The sequence below is a fragment of the Panthera onca genome, chromosome D3 (assembly GCF_046562875.1).
Source record: "Panthera onca isolate mPanOnc1 chromosome D3, mPanOnc1 haplotype 2, whole genome shotgun sequence".
Lineage (NCBI taxonomy): Eukaryota > Metazoa > Chordata > Mammalia > Carnivora > Felidae > Panthera > Panthera onca.
In genome coordinates, this window is record NC_138350.1 from 65,356,277 (window position 1) to 65,370,794 (window position 14,518).

General features: G+C 41.5%; 1 protein-coding gene across 2 annotated transcripts in view; it reads right to left on the reverse strand.

Annotated features, from left to right (window-relative positions):
• EPG5 (ectopic P-granules 5 autophagy tethering factor) overlaps window positions 1-14,518 on the reverse strand; it is a 109,996-nt gene that overhangs the window by 24,559 nt on the left and 70,919 nt on the right. The window contains exons 29-35 of one of the 2 annotated variants that reach the window (XM_078435283.2): window positions 12,823-12,979; window positions 9,973-10,167; window positions 8,759-8,972; window positions 6,077-6,225; window positions 5,310-5,511; window positions 4,674-4,746; window positions 2,563-2,663 (exon numbers count right to left, since the gene is read on the reverse strand). In XM_078435283.2, the coding sequence (XP_078291409.1) occupies window positions 2,563-2,663; window positions 4,674-4,746; window positions 5,310-5,511; window positions 6,077-6,225; window positions 8,759-8,972; window positions 9,973-10,167; window positions 12,823-12,979 (1,091 nt within the window). Of the gene's footprint in view, window positions 1-2,562; window positions 2,667-4,673; window positions 4,747-5,309; window positions 5,512-6,076; window positions 6,226-8,758; window positions 8,973-9,972; window positions 10,168-12,822; window positions 12,980-14,518 lie in introns of both variants that reach the window. The other variant, XM_060613740.3, reaches the window with a different exon arrangement.

A 14,518-nucleotide genomic window follows, 5' to 3' on the forward strand; every position in this document is an offset into this window, starting at 1 on the left:
GCCACTTCTGCCCACCGGGGGAACACTCCGTGAGGAATCCTGGCCCGGCACTCGCTGCTGGGCTGGCCAGCCCTTTCTCGGAGCTGTGCCTGGGCAGAGGCACTGCTCTTCCTTCCCACCGCCTTTCACAGGTGTTACACCTGCACGGGCCCTGAAGGCGTTCTTCGCCCACTGCCGCTCCTCTCCCTCCTATCTTCCCAGGGACCACCCCAAAAAGATTCCAAGTAGCATTCTACCCCACCACGGTGTCTGCTCCTGAAGGACTGAAACTATGAAGATGTACTATGAAGATTCAAAGGCAGAAGAGAAACACGTGTGTACAAAAACATGTGCAGAAGAATATAAAGGACCCGAGGCTTCGTCCAGTAGCGGAGTCAGCATGAGCAAGTACAGTGAGGGGAGGGCCAAGGACATCGGCGGAACAGTGTGTCAAGCAGTATGGCTGGAGTGGAAGGTTTCCATAAGGAAGCCATTGCACAATGCTGAAGCGCACTGGGCCAGATACATCTGAATGTTGGGCTAAAACATGACACTTAAAAGTTTGTTAATATGAATATGATAGGACATAAATACTGTTTTCAGGAAATAATTAATCTATTCAATAGGCAGGAACAGAAACTAGAATGAGAAAAAAAGGAGGCAACCGCAAGAATCTGGGTGGAGTGGAACAAATGTCCTTATAAACCTCCCAATATAAAACATTTGGATACAGTAGGTAAAATAAAACATCTTTGTTTTTTTTTTGTTTTTTTGTTTTTTTTAATTTTTTTTTAACGTTTATTTATTTTTGAGACAGAGAGACAGAGCATGAACAGGGGAGGAGCAGACAGAGAGGGAGACACAGAATCTGAAACAGGCTCCAGGCTCTGAGCTGTCAGCACAGAGCCCGACGCGGGGCTCGAACTCACGGACCGTGAGATCATGACCTGAGCCGAAGTCAGACGCTTAACCGACCAAGCCACCCAGGCGCCCCAAATAAAACATCTTTGAAAATGCATAGCTAGGTACACTCAGCGGAAGACAACTAGGCCAAATGTGGGTGGCCAGAAGCAAAGAGAGCCCAGGAAACGCAAGCCCTGAACAGACACCAAAGCCTCAGCTGCATGCCGAGGGGTCTGCTTCTGCAGGGCTCTAATAGCATGAGGGGTCTCCCAAGGCCTGTGCCCTCACTGAGAGGGCAGATCCGGGGAAGAAAGGAACCTTTTCTCTACCTTCACCTGGACTTGGAGCGGAAGAAGCGGGGGGAGCTGTTCGTGGTAACTGGGCACACCTACAAGCGAGTCTGGGGTCTGACTGCTTATACCTGTGTAGTGAGAGAAACCGCAGGCTGAGGAATCATAGTTCCAGATGGAACAAATGAGGATCTTTTCTGGAAGACACACCCTCATCCTGGTCTTCATGGAATTTCTACAGAGAAAATGTCTCTAAATATGGGCTCACAATACGAAATTTAAAAATATACACAGAGAGGTGCCTGGGTGGCTCAGTTGGTTAAGCATCTGACTCTTGATTTTGGCTCAGGTTGTGATCTCACAGTTTGTGAGTTCAAGCCCCGTGTCACCCTCCACACTGACAACACAGAGCCTGCTTGGGATTCTCTCTCTCTCTCTGCCCTTCCTGCGCACTCTCTCAAAATAAACAAACAAACAAACAAAAAGATACAAAAGGAGGGGCACCTGGGTGGCTCAGTCGGTTAAGCATCCAACCCTTGATATCTACTGGCTCAGGTCATGATCTCACAGTTCTGAGATCGAGCCCTAAGTGAGGCTTTGATCTAAGCATGGAGCCTCTTGGGATTCTCTCTCGCCTCCTTTCTCTCTCTTTGCTTCTCTGCCCTTCCCCCACTTGTGTGTGCACACGCACACTTCCTCTCTCTCAAAATAAGTGAACATTTTTTTAAAATACACAAGGAAACAAGCCTCTAAGTATGAGAATCTAAAGGAACATCCAACTGTAGCATAAGCCAGGTGTCCCCAGCAGGGACTTCAGATAATTACTACCGCACACAGGTCATAAAGCAAAGTATGTTTAAACATTTCAAAGAAATAACAATTAGAATTTTAAACAAAAAAAGAAATCAGATGCTATCAAAAAGAAACAGGGTAGATTTGAAAAACAAATACAACTTCTAGATACTGAAATAAGAAACTCAAAGCTTTTTGTTGTTGTTGTTAAGCAGGTTAGACAGGACTGGGGAGACTGAGTAAACTGGAAGAGAGACCTCAAGCCTTTGCCCAAAATGAAGCACAGAAAGAAAACATGAAAAAGGAGTTAGAGGCACAGAAGATAGAACGAGGTTCAACATGAGGGCCAGAGAGTATCTGAAGAGAACGGCTGCCTATTTGCCATGGCTGGCGAAGCTCGGAGCTGCCTTACAAACAACGTATGATGTTACAAACTTCATGCTAACCAGTTGTATCAGTGACCGTCTTTGGTCAAAGATGACTGCCCCCCGACTAAAATAAAATTAAATAAAGTAGGGAGAGCAGAGGCCAAAGATTAACCGAATGACTTAGGGAAAAAGTGACAGCCAACCAGAGACATAACGTAACCTCTTCCTACCTTTAAAACTCTCATGCAATGAATCAACACAGTCAGTGAACAGCTGCACGATGCTCGAGGCCACCACAGCATCACTCTCCAGCCAGGGGTAATGTCGTTGGCTGCTTCAAATAAAAGAAGCACACACTTAGAAATGAAAGCACCATGACTAAATTATTCTAGGCCCCAGAGTCTAGGGACCGCCTATGTCCTAGAGAACACTGTATTACGTAGCCCAAATACACACTTAGACCATTCTAACAGCTGGAAATTCCGGGAGGCTCATAATATCCGCCATACAATTTAGTTTTTCTTCTCAACGTTTATTCCAATGCAATTAAGTCAGAGATGTGTTACCTACATAAATTAACACCTTTTTATACCTAATTTACACCCTGTGTATCTTGGTTACATTTCAAATGTCTTAGGTATATGCTGCTAAGTGGCTTCAACAGTTTTCTCTACCCAAAACATGAAAAAAAGAAAAAAAAAATCCACATAACAAAAAAGATGACCAAAAAGGGACAGGAAATAACCAAAGAAAAAAACTCTTTACATGATCATTTTAGTTTCTGAACTGGGTTCAGAAAGTTCAGTATCAAAATAAATCCCATTAATTCTTCCCAGAAATAAACAGCAGTCTGCGTTACTGCCAGCAGTCTTAGAATCTGTGCAAAATCCTGAAGCTTGTAGATTAAGGACAGTTCCCTAGCAAAAGAAAAGATCCAGAACCTTTTCTATTTTCCTCAATGAGCCCCTGGAGCAGCACAGGTTAATACAAAGATCTAACATGGAAGTCAGAGCCTTGAGCTCTGTTCTCAGTTCTGCCCTCACTGGCTGTGGAACTGGAGTAAGCCATTCCTGTTCTCTGAGTCTTGGGAACAGATCAATATTTGTGAAGGTACCTTAAATACTGAGATATCTAGCACTGGCGTAATGTTAACAAGCTCCCGACAAGTTCATGTAGCTTTGTCTGTATGCCTTTCAGGGAAAAGACTCATAAGGCAGCTACCTGCATGTGAGCAGTTCTACACCTCTCGTTTGAATGCTCACAACACCATGTTTTCACTTAATTGCAGCTCACGTTAATTCCCACCCAGTAATTCGAAAGCCAACTTACTTCCAAAAAATAACTGAGGTACTGGATAAAATCAAGTTACTCTCATATTTTATAGTATCATATTATCAAATTCAAATTCAAGAGAACAATTTTTCCAAAATTAAGGACCAAAATTTATTCAATGTCTTTATTGTGGAAAAAAAGGAAATGAGTGTCCAGTTTTGCTTTGAAGTTAGTATTAAGATAATAGCTCTGATCGACCAGACTAGCAATTCCACTAACAGAAAATGTCTTAAGTTCCCTTCATAAGGAAGCATTTTCTATGGGGAGAATGCAAACTGGTGCAGCCACTCTGGAAAACAGTATGGAGGTTCCTCAAAAAATAAAAAATAGGACTACCTTACAACCCAGCAATTGCACTACTCTGTATTTATCCAAGGGATACAGGTGTGCTGTTTCAAAGGGGCACATTCACCTCAATGTTTATAGCAGCACTATCAACAATAGCCAAAGTATGGAAAGAGCCCAAATGTCCATCCATGGATGAATGGATAAAGAAGAGGTAGTATATAAGTACAATGGAGTATTCCTCGGCCATTTGCAACTACATGGGTGGACCTGGAGGGTATTATGCTAAGTGAAATTAAAGACAAAAATCATATGACTTCACTCATATGAGGACGTTAAGACACAGAACAGATGAACATAAGGAAAGGGAAGCAAAAATAATTAAAAAAAAAAAACAGGGAGGGGGACAAAGCATAAGAAACTCATAAACATGGAGAACAAACAGAGGGTTACTGGAGGGGGTGTGGGAGGGGGGATGGGCTAAATGGGTAAGGGGCATTAAGGAATCTACTCCTGAAATCACTGTTGCACTATATGCTAACTTGGATGTAAATTAAAAAAAAATAAATAAAAATTTAAAAAACAATAAGGAAGCATTTTCTAAATTTAAATACGGCCCTACATAAAAATTCAAATCCATGAATGCATCCCTTATACCAAAATCCCCTCAGAACTTTAAGTCTATAAATTTCAAAGGAATTTGAATATCTGAAAAACAATTTACCTTTCATTGTCCTCTAAAACCAAGATCCATGGCTTAAAGAGCTGGATGATTACTGAATGTAGGGATCTCAGCACTAAAACAAAGCAAAATTTTTAGAGACAAGAAACAAGCTCATCCTTTGTCAATTATCATTGGTAACACTAAAAATCTACTTCTTCTCATCTATATACTCACAAACCTATGTTGATATGCAAACAACATGTTTCTTATAACTAAGTGTGTCTGTTTGTGTTTTCATTTGCTGCAATGGAATTTCTTGAAGAATTATTACAACACAGGATCATGGATAATTTTTTACTGCGTATTTTTTAACGATAAAAGCTTAAATATTCAGAACCCTTTCCTGAGCAAGATAAAGAACAGGAAGAAAGAGTTAGAGATTGAAACCCATCTCCTTGCACCCTGCTCTATGAAGGAGGGGCAGAGACAAGCTGAAGCAGGCACCCCTGTGCGGGGGAACAGAGGTATGACACATAGATGGGTTCACACCTACACTGCATATTTCCTGTTTCTTCTTCTTGACACTCAGATATTTAATTTTATTGCTAAGATTTAAATCTCTCCATGTGTCTATTCAAGTCTCCTCTGATGGAAGGTCAGAACACCCCACTCTTTGTTGCACTAAAGGCATGTTACCTGCTTTGCTGCTGGCAGATGGGTCTTGAGCCAAGCAGGCCATTTCTGAGTCAAGCAGCCTTTTAACAAGATAGCCCAAGAGTGTCTTCATATCAGCCATGTAAGGACTCCATTTTGAGAATAAACCAAAGCTTTTAAAGTCCAATGTGGATAAGCGAAGCTTGTAAAAAAAATTTGAGAGCCACTGTATCGTCTCCATTACCTGGAAGAGAATGACTGGTCAAAGAATCCTCACCCAATGTCTACTTTCAGCAGCTACTACAGAGGACTGTGACAGAGGGCTCAGACTTTGTAACACAGTTGCAAAGGTGTTTGCATATGAAAAGTAAATCAGCAGATTTCAAACTCTTTTTCTAAAGCAGAGGAACCATTCTGTCCAGTACATTCTCACATGGACCCATAGCACATAAAATTGACGAAATGAGGAGCCCAGCCCCATGAGACACTGCATGAAAATCTGACCAAAGGTGCCAGGGGTGTAAGCTTAAGAATCGGATGAGTTAAGGTGGTGAGGGGAGGTTTAACGGGGTGGCCTGGGCTGCTCCTAAATGGATGGGCAAGAATCAGACTCTGAGGTGTGAGAGAAAGGCATAGGGGGCATGGGAGGAAGCAAGAGACAAAGGAAAACACAGGGCTCTTAAAGATAATCCATAAGAGTGCAGCTTTTTAGATATAAATTTTGAATGTGTCCCAACTGTTTAAAAAATAGGGAAGGAAACAGAAAAGAAATGCAGAGACATAAACTTCAGACACCAAAAGCTACACACCTGCTTATCGGACAAGAGAACATCTGGAGAGCTTTGAAGCACTGAGCTCTCGGCAGAAGCTGCCCCCTGCTGGCAGTTTGGGGCACAGCAGCCCAGGGCTCTCAGAGTGGCTTTCCAACACTCCGGGCTCAGCAGCTGCTCCGCGGAGCCTTGTGGGGCGGGAAGAGGACAGCAAGTTAGCATCTTTCACAAACTAACTTTTTCAACTTGAATCAAAGAACACGTGTACTTTACAAAGGAACGAAATTTTGGGGCGCCTGGGGTGGCTCAGTTGGTTAAGCATCTCACGGCTGATGAGTTCAAGCCCCGCGTCAGGCTCTATGCTGACAGCTCAGAGCCTGGAGCCTGCTTCGGGTTCTGTGTGTCCCTCTCTCTCTGCCTTCCCCTGCTCACACTCTGTCTGTCTCTCTCAAAAATAAAATAAAAACATTAATGGGGCGCCTGGGTGGCTCAGTCAGTTGAGCGTCCGACTTCAGCTAGGTCATGATCTCGCGGTTTGTAAGTTCGAGCCCCACGTCGGGCTCTGCGCTGACAGCTCGGAGCCTGGAGCCTGCTTCAGATTCTGTGTCTCCTCCTCTCTCTGCCCCTCCCATGCTCGTGCTCTATCTCTCTCTGTCTCTCAATAATAAATAAACGTTAAGAAAAAAAAATTTTTAATAAATAATATAAAATAAAATAAAAACATTAAAAAAATTAAAATTAAAAACAAACCCAAAGGAATGAAAATTAAATAAAAATCCAAAACAAATTCATACAGGTCTATGGTGAAGACGCCGCAGTAATGAGAACCTATTAAAAGAACTGTCCACCCGGACACTTGACTTTCCCTCTTGACTTTCCTGGTTCCTAGTGACTCTCCTGGGAGTGAGCACAGCCGGAGTCATCAGGGCTGGAATCCAGTGTTGGGAGTGGGGAATCCTGCCTACCAGCCCCTACCTGGGGAATGGTAAAAGTGCCACTCTCCTGGATGAAGCTGTGAGAGAAACAGCAGTAACAGGACAAGGGAGACTGGACTGCAGAATGGAACCTCAGAGTCTAGGCTCTCTCCTCGTACTTACTCCTGAAACTCCACTCCCTCAACAGGCAAAACCTAAAGCAACACAGACACAGCATGCAAAATAGATACTACGGACAGCACTGTGCTCCTGGTAAGTCTCACACCCAGAGGCCAGGACTCAGACCTCCTCAGGCCCTTCCCACCCAGAGATGGCATGAGGATCACGAGGGACAACCGAGGCTGGTATATCTGAGGGGAGAGATGATGAGGCAGCTGCAATATGGTGAGCAAGAGATGTCTAGGGAACAGTGAAGGGTCTGTGGTGAATGGCTACTGTGGTCCGGCTCCTGGGGCAGAGCTTTGGAATCAAGTTACAGGTGTGGGAGTGAGGCACACCTAGAAGAGGGTAGTGAAGCCAGGGAAAACAACGGGCATGCCCACGAAGAAGGAAAATCATAGAAAAGCAAAGGATAGAGCCCCGAGAACAGCAACACCCTCCCCAGGGAGGAAAGGGAAACCAGGAGGCTAGAAGTCATAGAATCTGACAGGGGTGGTACTGTAATTCCTAGGCTTTTAACTGAATTACTCTTCCTGGGAAGTATAAATTTCCTGTTAAATGCAAGTCAATGGTTGCCTGAACACACCGTTTACAATTCCTTAAAAAGGTTTCGGGGAAAAAACCCACAATGTATACTTGATCAAATTTTGAAAATTTAGAACAAAAATTAGTTATGCATAATGGATCAAAATCATACAAATACCTCTCCTGCAACCATTCTCCACCCACCCTGCAACTGGCCTCCACAGGAAACAATGAAAGCTTGAAAACGAGACCACACATTTCAGTATTTCTTCAGATAGTCCAATATATAAAATCATTAACCTATTCATTAAATGGTTTCTATGAAGTAACACAAAGATTTGGCATGAAGCAAATCTTAGTTTTCCATTACACCTATAAACTATCTGAAGTTTGCACAAAAAAAGTAAATACTATCTCATTTAATAAACTTCAGTAAAATTCCTGCCTAATGAAATTCCCAAAATAAAAACGCTAACAACCTTTACTCCTCTTGTAATCTCCAATACTCCAGTGAAAAATGCAGGGCGGTGGGGAGATGGGAGAGTGGGGCTGTGGAAAACTGAACACATCTCAGTCCCTTGGCGAATATAAACACAGTCTGCCATTATATATAGGTAAAATTTACTCGCAAACAAACATGAGTCAAAGAATTAAGGGGGAGGGGAACCAAAATGTATCCACTATTTGGACCTACAGAGAAACCGACTGGCACCTTAAACATATTGCAAAGAAGCAACTTCCTTCTCTCACCAAATCTGCAGTCAACAGAGGAAGCAGGCGCATGTCTACCCCAGCCCAGTTCAGGACGGTTGCAAAGTCAAGGGAAAGAGGTGGGTGCACGACTGTGGACCCCAACACCACATACTAAGTGCTGCCTTATTGAATCAGGACCCATCCAAACGTTTAGGACAATCACTAAGACAATCACTGCCCTCTTCTACAAACAGCTCTCGGTTTGTCAAGCACTTTAGGTAAAAATTAGCAATTCTAAACTCCTGCGTACTTGTCTTATTTTTACATTTTTAGATGACATCCATAGAATGGTAAATGTCACATCAAATATTCGCTGCAATCTAATCAGTCACAATTAAAAGCCACTTACTTTGCATCAGCAGCCTGAGAATGTCACTGTACTGGTCAGGAAACTGGTAGAGAAGAAGGTAAGTCCAGTGCTTACAGAAAAGATTAAAAGGCATCAAAATATCTTCATCTGGTTCAAGGCCCCAGGCAGTAAGTGCCAAGTGAATGGACTCCAGAAGCCTGGTACGATCAGACAGAGGAGGTTTAGTGGCGTTTAACCATTGCTTAAGATCGAACTAAAAAGAAAAAAGAAACAAGAAGCAGTTTTACTGACACGGGGAAATTAGCTGAAGTACAGAAAATGATGTGCAAATTTAAAGTCAAAGACCACTGAGCATTTGGCTTTTTACAAAAACTGAAACTAGAATTTATAATCAAGTACTGAGAGGAGGTCAATAATTAACAGGCACCCAGAAGCCTCCATCTCTGCGCTCTGGGCCACAGGGACAAAGCTTTCTCGGTTCCGTGTGCTTTTTTGTATAGTAAACTTTTGGTTAAGTTTTCCCTCCTAGGCAAGAATCCACACTCTGCCAAAAAAAAGAGCAGCCACTTAGGCGACTGTCTCCATCTAAAAGAGCCATGTTTCTGTGTCTATGGCAGTTACCTATCTCAGTTAATAAAAATTCAGGGTGTTGTTATCTATCACCTTCCAGAATTCCCAACTATAAAGCCTGTTCTCCCCCGTTACAGACTGAAAGCAGTCTCTAGGCCCTAAAGAAAAATGCCTAGGTTTTATGATTTATGGATGTCAGAGAAATACAATTGAAGGCAAAATCACTAAGGCTCTGTAATTCTCAAGTGGCAAAGTAAATTCATTGCCTAGGTCTCAGTTAATATTCTACTCAGAATGAGGACAAAGGCAATTTGTTTATATCTGGCTTATTCCAAATATGAGAGACTTTGATATATTACAACTCATTTATCAAACACATTTTCGGCATAAATTCAGGATATAGTCAAAAGAAGGATGCACTAAATTACTATTATGAATATTTCAAAGCTGTACTGTTTCTAAAGAGGGCTCGGGAGCAAAGTCCTTTCTCTACTATGAGGAATAAGACTGCCCTACACGACACAACCACTGCCCCCACACGGAAAGGCTGCTTGAAGACGATACAAAATGCGGAAAGGGTCTACCTGGAAACAGAACTCCAGGGGGCCTTTCATTTCTACAGAGCAGAAACGACACTAGATCCCACGTTTCAGTGATGGCATCAGCACGGAATCACATCTCACCTTGGTCAGCAGCATGAAAATCATATCACTGTTGTCCTCACTTAGAAACTTCACCACTTTCCCATAGAGCTGAATGAACTCCGCAGGTGCAGCATTGGGAGTGAAGAAAGGGGACAGGAGAGAGCACAGCCTTCTATTCTTCAGAATAGTCTCAAGTACTTTTCTGCATTCTGACTTAGTGCCACTGATAAACACCTTGAGAGAATCAGAAAGGGAAAATGTCACCAAATTCTCCCCTCCCCAACTTTTATTTATACAACCAAGTTTTAAGGGCTAGTGTGTAAGGCAAACAGAACGTTTTCTAAATGAAAATGTGGAACAATAAAAAAAAAATCTAAAATCATCACAGATAAACCTAACACTTCTAATGGAAGCGATATTAAAAATTCTGGATGATCCATTAATTTGATTTGGACAAGTCATAGAGAATTTTTAAAAGATTAAAATATTGGGATAATCTGAATCCAGAAATTTGCAAGGTGCCTACCATGATTACTGAGTATCAGCATTTTTTTTTTTTAATGTTTATTTTTGACAGAGAGATACAAAGCACGAGCAGGGGAGGGCAGAGAAAGACGAAGACACAGAATCTAAAGCAGGCTCCAGGCTCTGAGCTGTCAGCACAAAGCCTGACATGGGGCTTGAACTCTTGAACCATGAGATCATGACCTGAGCCAAAGTCAGATGATCAACCTACTGAGCCACCCAGGCGCCCCCACTAAGTATCAACATTTTGTCAAGAAAACAAAACCTCTAGGTTATAGGTATTATTGAGATGTGCTTTCAATACTTTTAAAAAGCTAACTTTAACAACTGATATATAATCAAGATCACTAATGTTTCAAGTACTGGATGTAAGTGAGTATTTAAATAATCTCAGGGCCAGGAAAGCTCTGATAAGCTGGACCACAGGCAGAAAGAAATACTAAGAGGACTGAGAGATTTGAATATACAAAAATTGTACCTTCTATAAGGCAAGAAATATGGTAAAATAAAAGGAAAATGACAAAGTAGAAAAATCAATTTAGAACATATTCCAGATACCAGGTTAATAGTCTGAGGAGCTCTTTCAAAGCAATCAAAAAATAAGAAATTCTGCAACAGAAAATGTGCAAAGGTCAATAACTAGCAAATCACAAAAAATAATTAAATGGCCAATAAACATATGAAAAAGTCATGCAAGTTAACAAATACTTGAAGAAATCCAACTTAAAATAATAACAAGGTACACTTCCCCTTTTAGATTAGCAAGACTTTAAAAGAATCATCATTCTTAACACTGGTTATGGTATGGAGAGCAATAAATTCAAACCCTGCTATGGTAGTGGGAACAGGGCACTGTGACAATATACATCAAATGTTAGTCCCTTTGACATAGCAACCATACTTCTAGGAAATTATCCTGGAAAAAATAGTCCAAGTTCACAGAGATGTGGAAGAACATTTATCTCAGGCTTATTGTAGCAAAACAAACAAACTACCTAAATATCCATCCAGGGCCCTGGGCTCCATACATTACAATATATCTGTACCATGGAACAGTATGTATTAAAGACCATGATATCAGTCTATATTTATAAACACAGAATAATGTCTAGAAGTTGTGTTTGAATGAAAAACACGAGGTTACAAAATAGCACTTGCCCATTTCTGAGGAAGTTTATCTATTTAGCTGTATATAGGAATGATACATCATTTCTACATACACACACACACACATAACACACTAATAAACATACATACACAAGATAAACTATAATAAAATGTTTAGCTCTGTAACCAGTGTCTATCTCCAGGAGGTTAGAATTGAGAAATGTTTCTTCTTTACACTTTTTATATTGTCTGCATTGCTTATCATAAGCATACATCAATTTTAAAATCAAGGGAAAAAAACTACTTAAAAATCTATTTTATTTTCTGCTCTATATTGTCCCCTTATAAGTATCTAATAACTAAGGACTCATTCCATTGAATTTGGGTAAGAGTATATGGTTAGTGTTTACATATTTTCTATCAAGTGGCTTTCCTTTCCTTTATGACATATTTCACAAATGTGCATGGATACATTGCTCTTGCCTTGTTAAATATCTGTATTTTTAATAGTAAGTCAAATCAAGAAATGGGGACTGAGAATAGCAACTGGGAGACAGCAGTGGAGAGGTGGAGCGAACATGGACTGAGACAGACGACGTGGGATACAGGCTCAGCTCCAGCACTGACCAGCTATATTCTTTAGGCAAGTTATTTCATTTTTTAGAGACCTGTTTTCTTATCTTTAAACTGTTTTTAATGTTTATTTTTGAGAGAAAGAGACAGCGTGAGTGGAAGAGGGGCAGAGAGAGAGAGGGACACACAGAATCTGAAGCAGGGTCCAGGCTCTGAGCTGTCAACACAGAGCCCAACGCGGGGCTCGAACCCATGAACTGTGAGATCGTGATCTGGGCGGAAGTCGGACACCTAACCGACTGAGTCACCCAGGCGCCCCTGTGTTTTCATCTTTAAAATGAAAAGGATATCAATCATTCAGAGTCACTGTGAGGATGAAGTGGAGAGCATTTTATAAATAATAAAGAGCTTGTTATTGTTAATAACACAAAAAGCATATGAAAAAGTTTGATGTCTCCCAGACTTTCAAATATGAGTAACTTACTATCTCTTGTATGGGAAGCAAAACTCTATACCAACAATTTTAATCGCATCTTGAGAAGTCAACAATTCAAAGGGGCTTCTGACTTATGTAAGACTCTGAACGTGTAACAGAAGTCTGAAGTCAACCCTCACTATAACTAATGAGGATGCTACAGAGATTCAATATATGTGAGTGAGGCTAAAAACACAGAATTACCTTACCTGTCCCAAGATCTCAATGCATGAAGTAAAGAATTGCCTTGTGGGAGGATGGCGCTGAGTCTCATCACTGACATAATCCACAACAGTAAAGAAGAGGCTAATGCCAACCTTCTGAACCCCAGGGGTAGGCTGCAACTTGTAGGCATTCACTAGGGCCCTGTGGGAAAATACAGGTGAGGCTACTGGTCTACAATAAGAGAATACAGACTCACAAGTACTTCCGGGGTACTCTACACTTCTCACACAGGCAATATTCTTAAGAGTCCTTCAGAGCCCCCAAATAAATGTCACTTTAAAAATATTTCATGGGGAAAAAAAATCCATGGGGTAGATAAGTATCTTCTACCTTGACCCCACAACTTATTTTGAATACACGGAAATGATTTTATGTCCTCCGGGGGGGGAGGGATGGAATCATATATATTATTAATATTCTTACCCTTATTAGGGGCCCCTGGGTGGCTCAGTCAGTTAAGCGGCTGACTTCGGCTCAGGTCATGATCTCCTAGTCCTTGAGTTCGAGCCCTGCGTCAGGCTCTGTGCTGACAGCTCAGAGAGTCTGGAGCCTGCTTCAGATTCTGTGTCTCCCTCTCTCTCTGCCCCTCCCCAGCTCATGCTGTCTCTCTTTCTCTCTCTCTCTCAAAGAATAAACATTACAAAAAATTTTTTTAAATATTCTTAAATGTTTCATATTTTATATGTAATTCATAATTCTTTAACTTTGTGTATTCCTTATATAATATGCATTTTTAATTAATTTAATTACTTATTTCTCTAAATTTTTTAATATTTCTTTTTACATGCTTTTATTTCTTGTTGAGAGAGAGCGAGATACAGAGCATGAGCCCGGGAGGGGCAGAGAGAGGGGGAGACACTGAATCTGAAGCAGGCTCCAGGCTCTGAGCTTTCAGCAAAGAGCCTGACGCGGGGTTCAAACCTGTGAACCGCGAGATCATGATCTGAGTAAAAGTTGGATGCTTAATTGAGTACTCAGGTGCCCCTCTCTAAATTTTAAAACCCGTGTCACAGAAAGAGATTTCTATATAGAATAAGATCCCAGAATAAAGATATCTCTTCTAAGTCTCAGGCTGTTTTGAGTTCCTTTGCTAGTAAAAGACACATCAACTTCTTATTCACCTCATCTCCTTCTTCCCTGGACCCCCAGTCCAATCCACAAAAGAACTCAATGCCCCACCCCACACACCACGACGCCGATCTGCTGGGGGATTAGTTGCTGGTACTGGAATGTGGAACCACCTTAAAGTAAAAGGCAGGGTCAACCACTCTCCCAAGTCATGCCCTGGTGGCTTTAGGAAGAAAGAAGACATTGAGGGTAAGCCAGGAGCTCCAAGGGAAAAGCCATGATGGCCAAATGCAAGCTGGCAACTATACTTGAGAACCTAATTCCCCTGAGCAATTCCCCTTCAAACTCTGCTCTATAATCTGAGCTGACAATGCTGACTTCCTGGGTAAATGCAACTTTGATATAAAACTTAAGCACTCAATCTCTCCATGATTGAACTTCAATGTGCTGTATCATCTCATAATTCAGGGGTCAGCAAACTTATTCTATAAAGGACCAACCAGTAAATATTTTATGTTTTATGGGCCATAAATTGTCACAACTATTCAATTCTGCCATTGTGGTATAAAGCCATGCACATTAAGTAAATAAATGGACATGGCTATGTTCCAA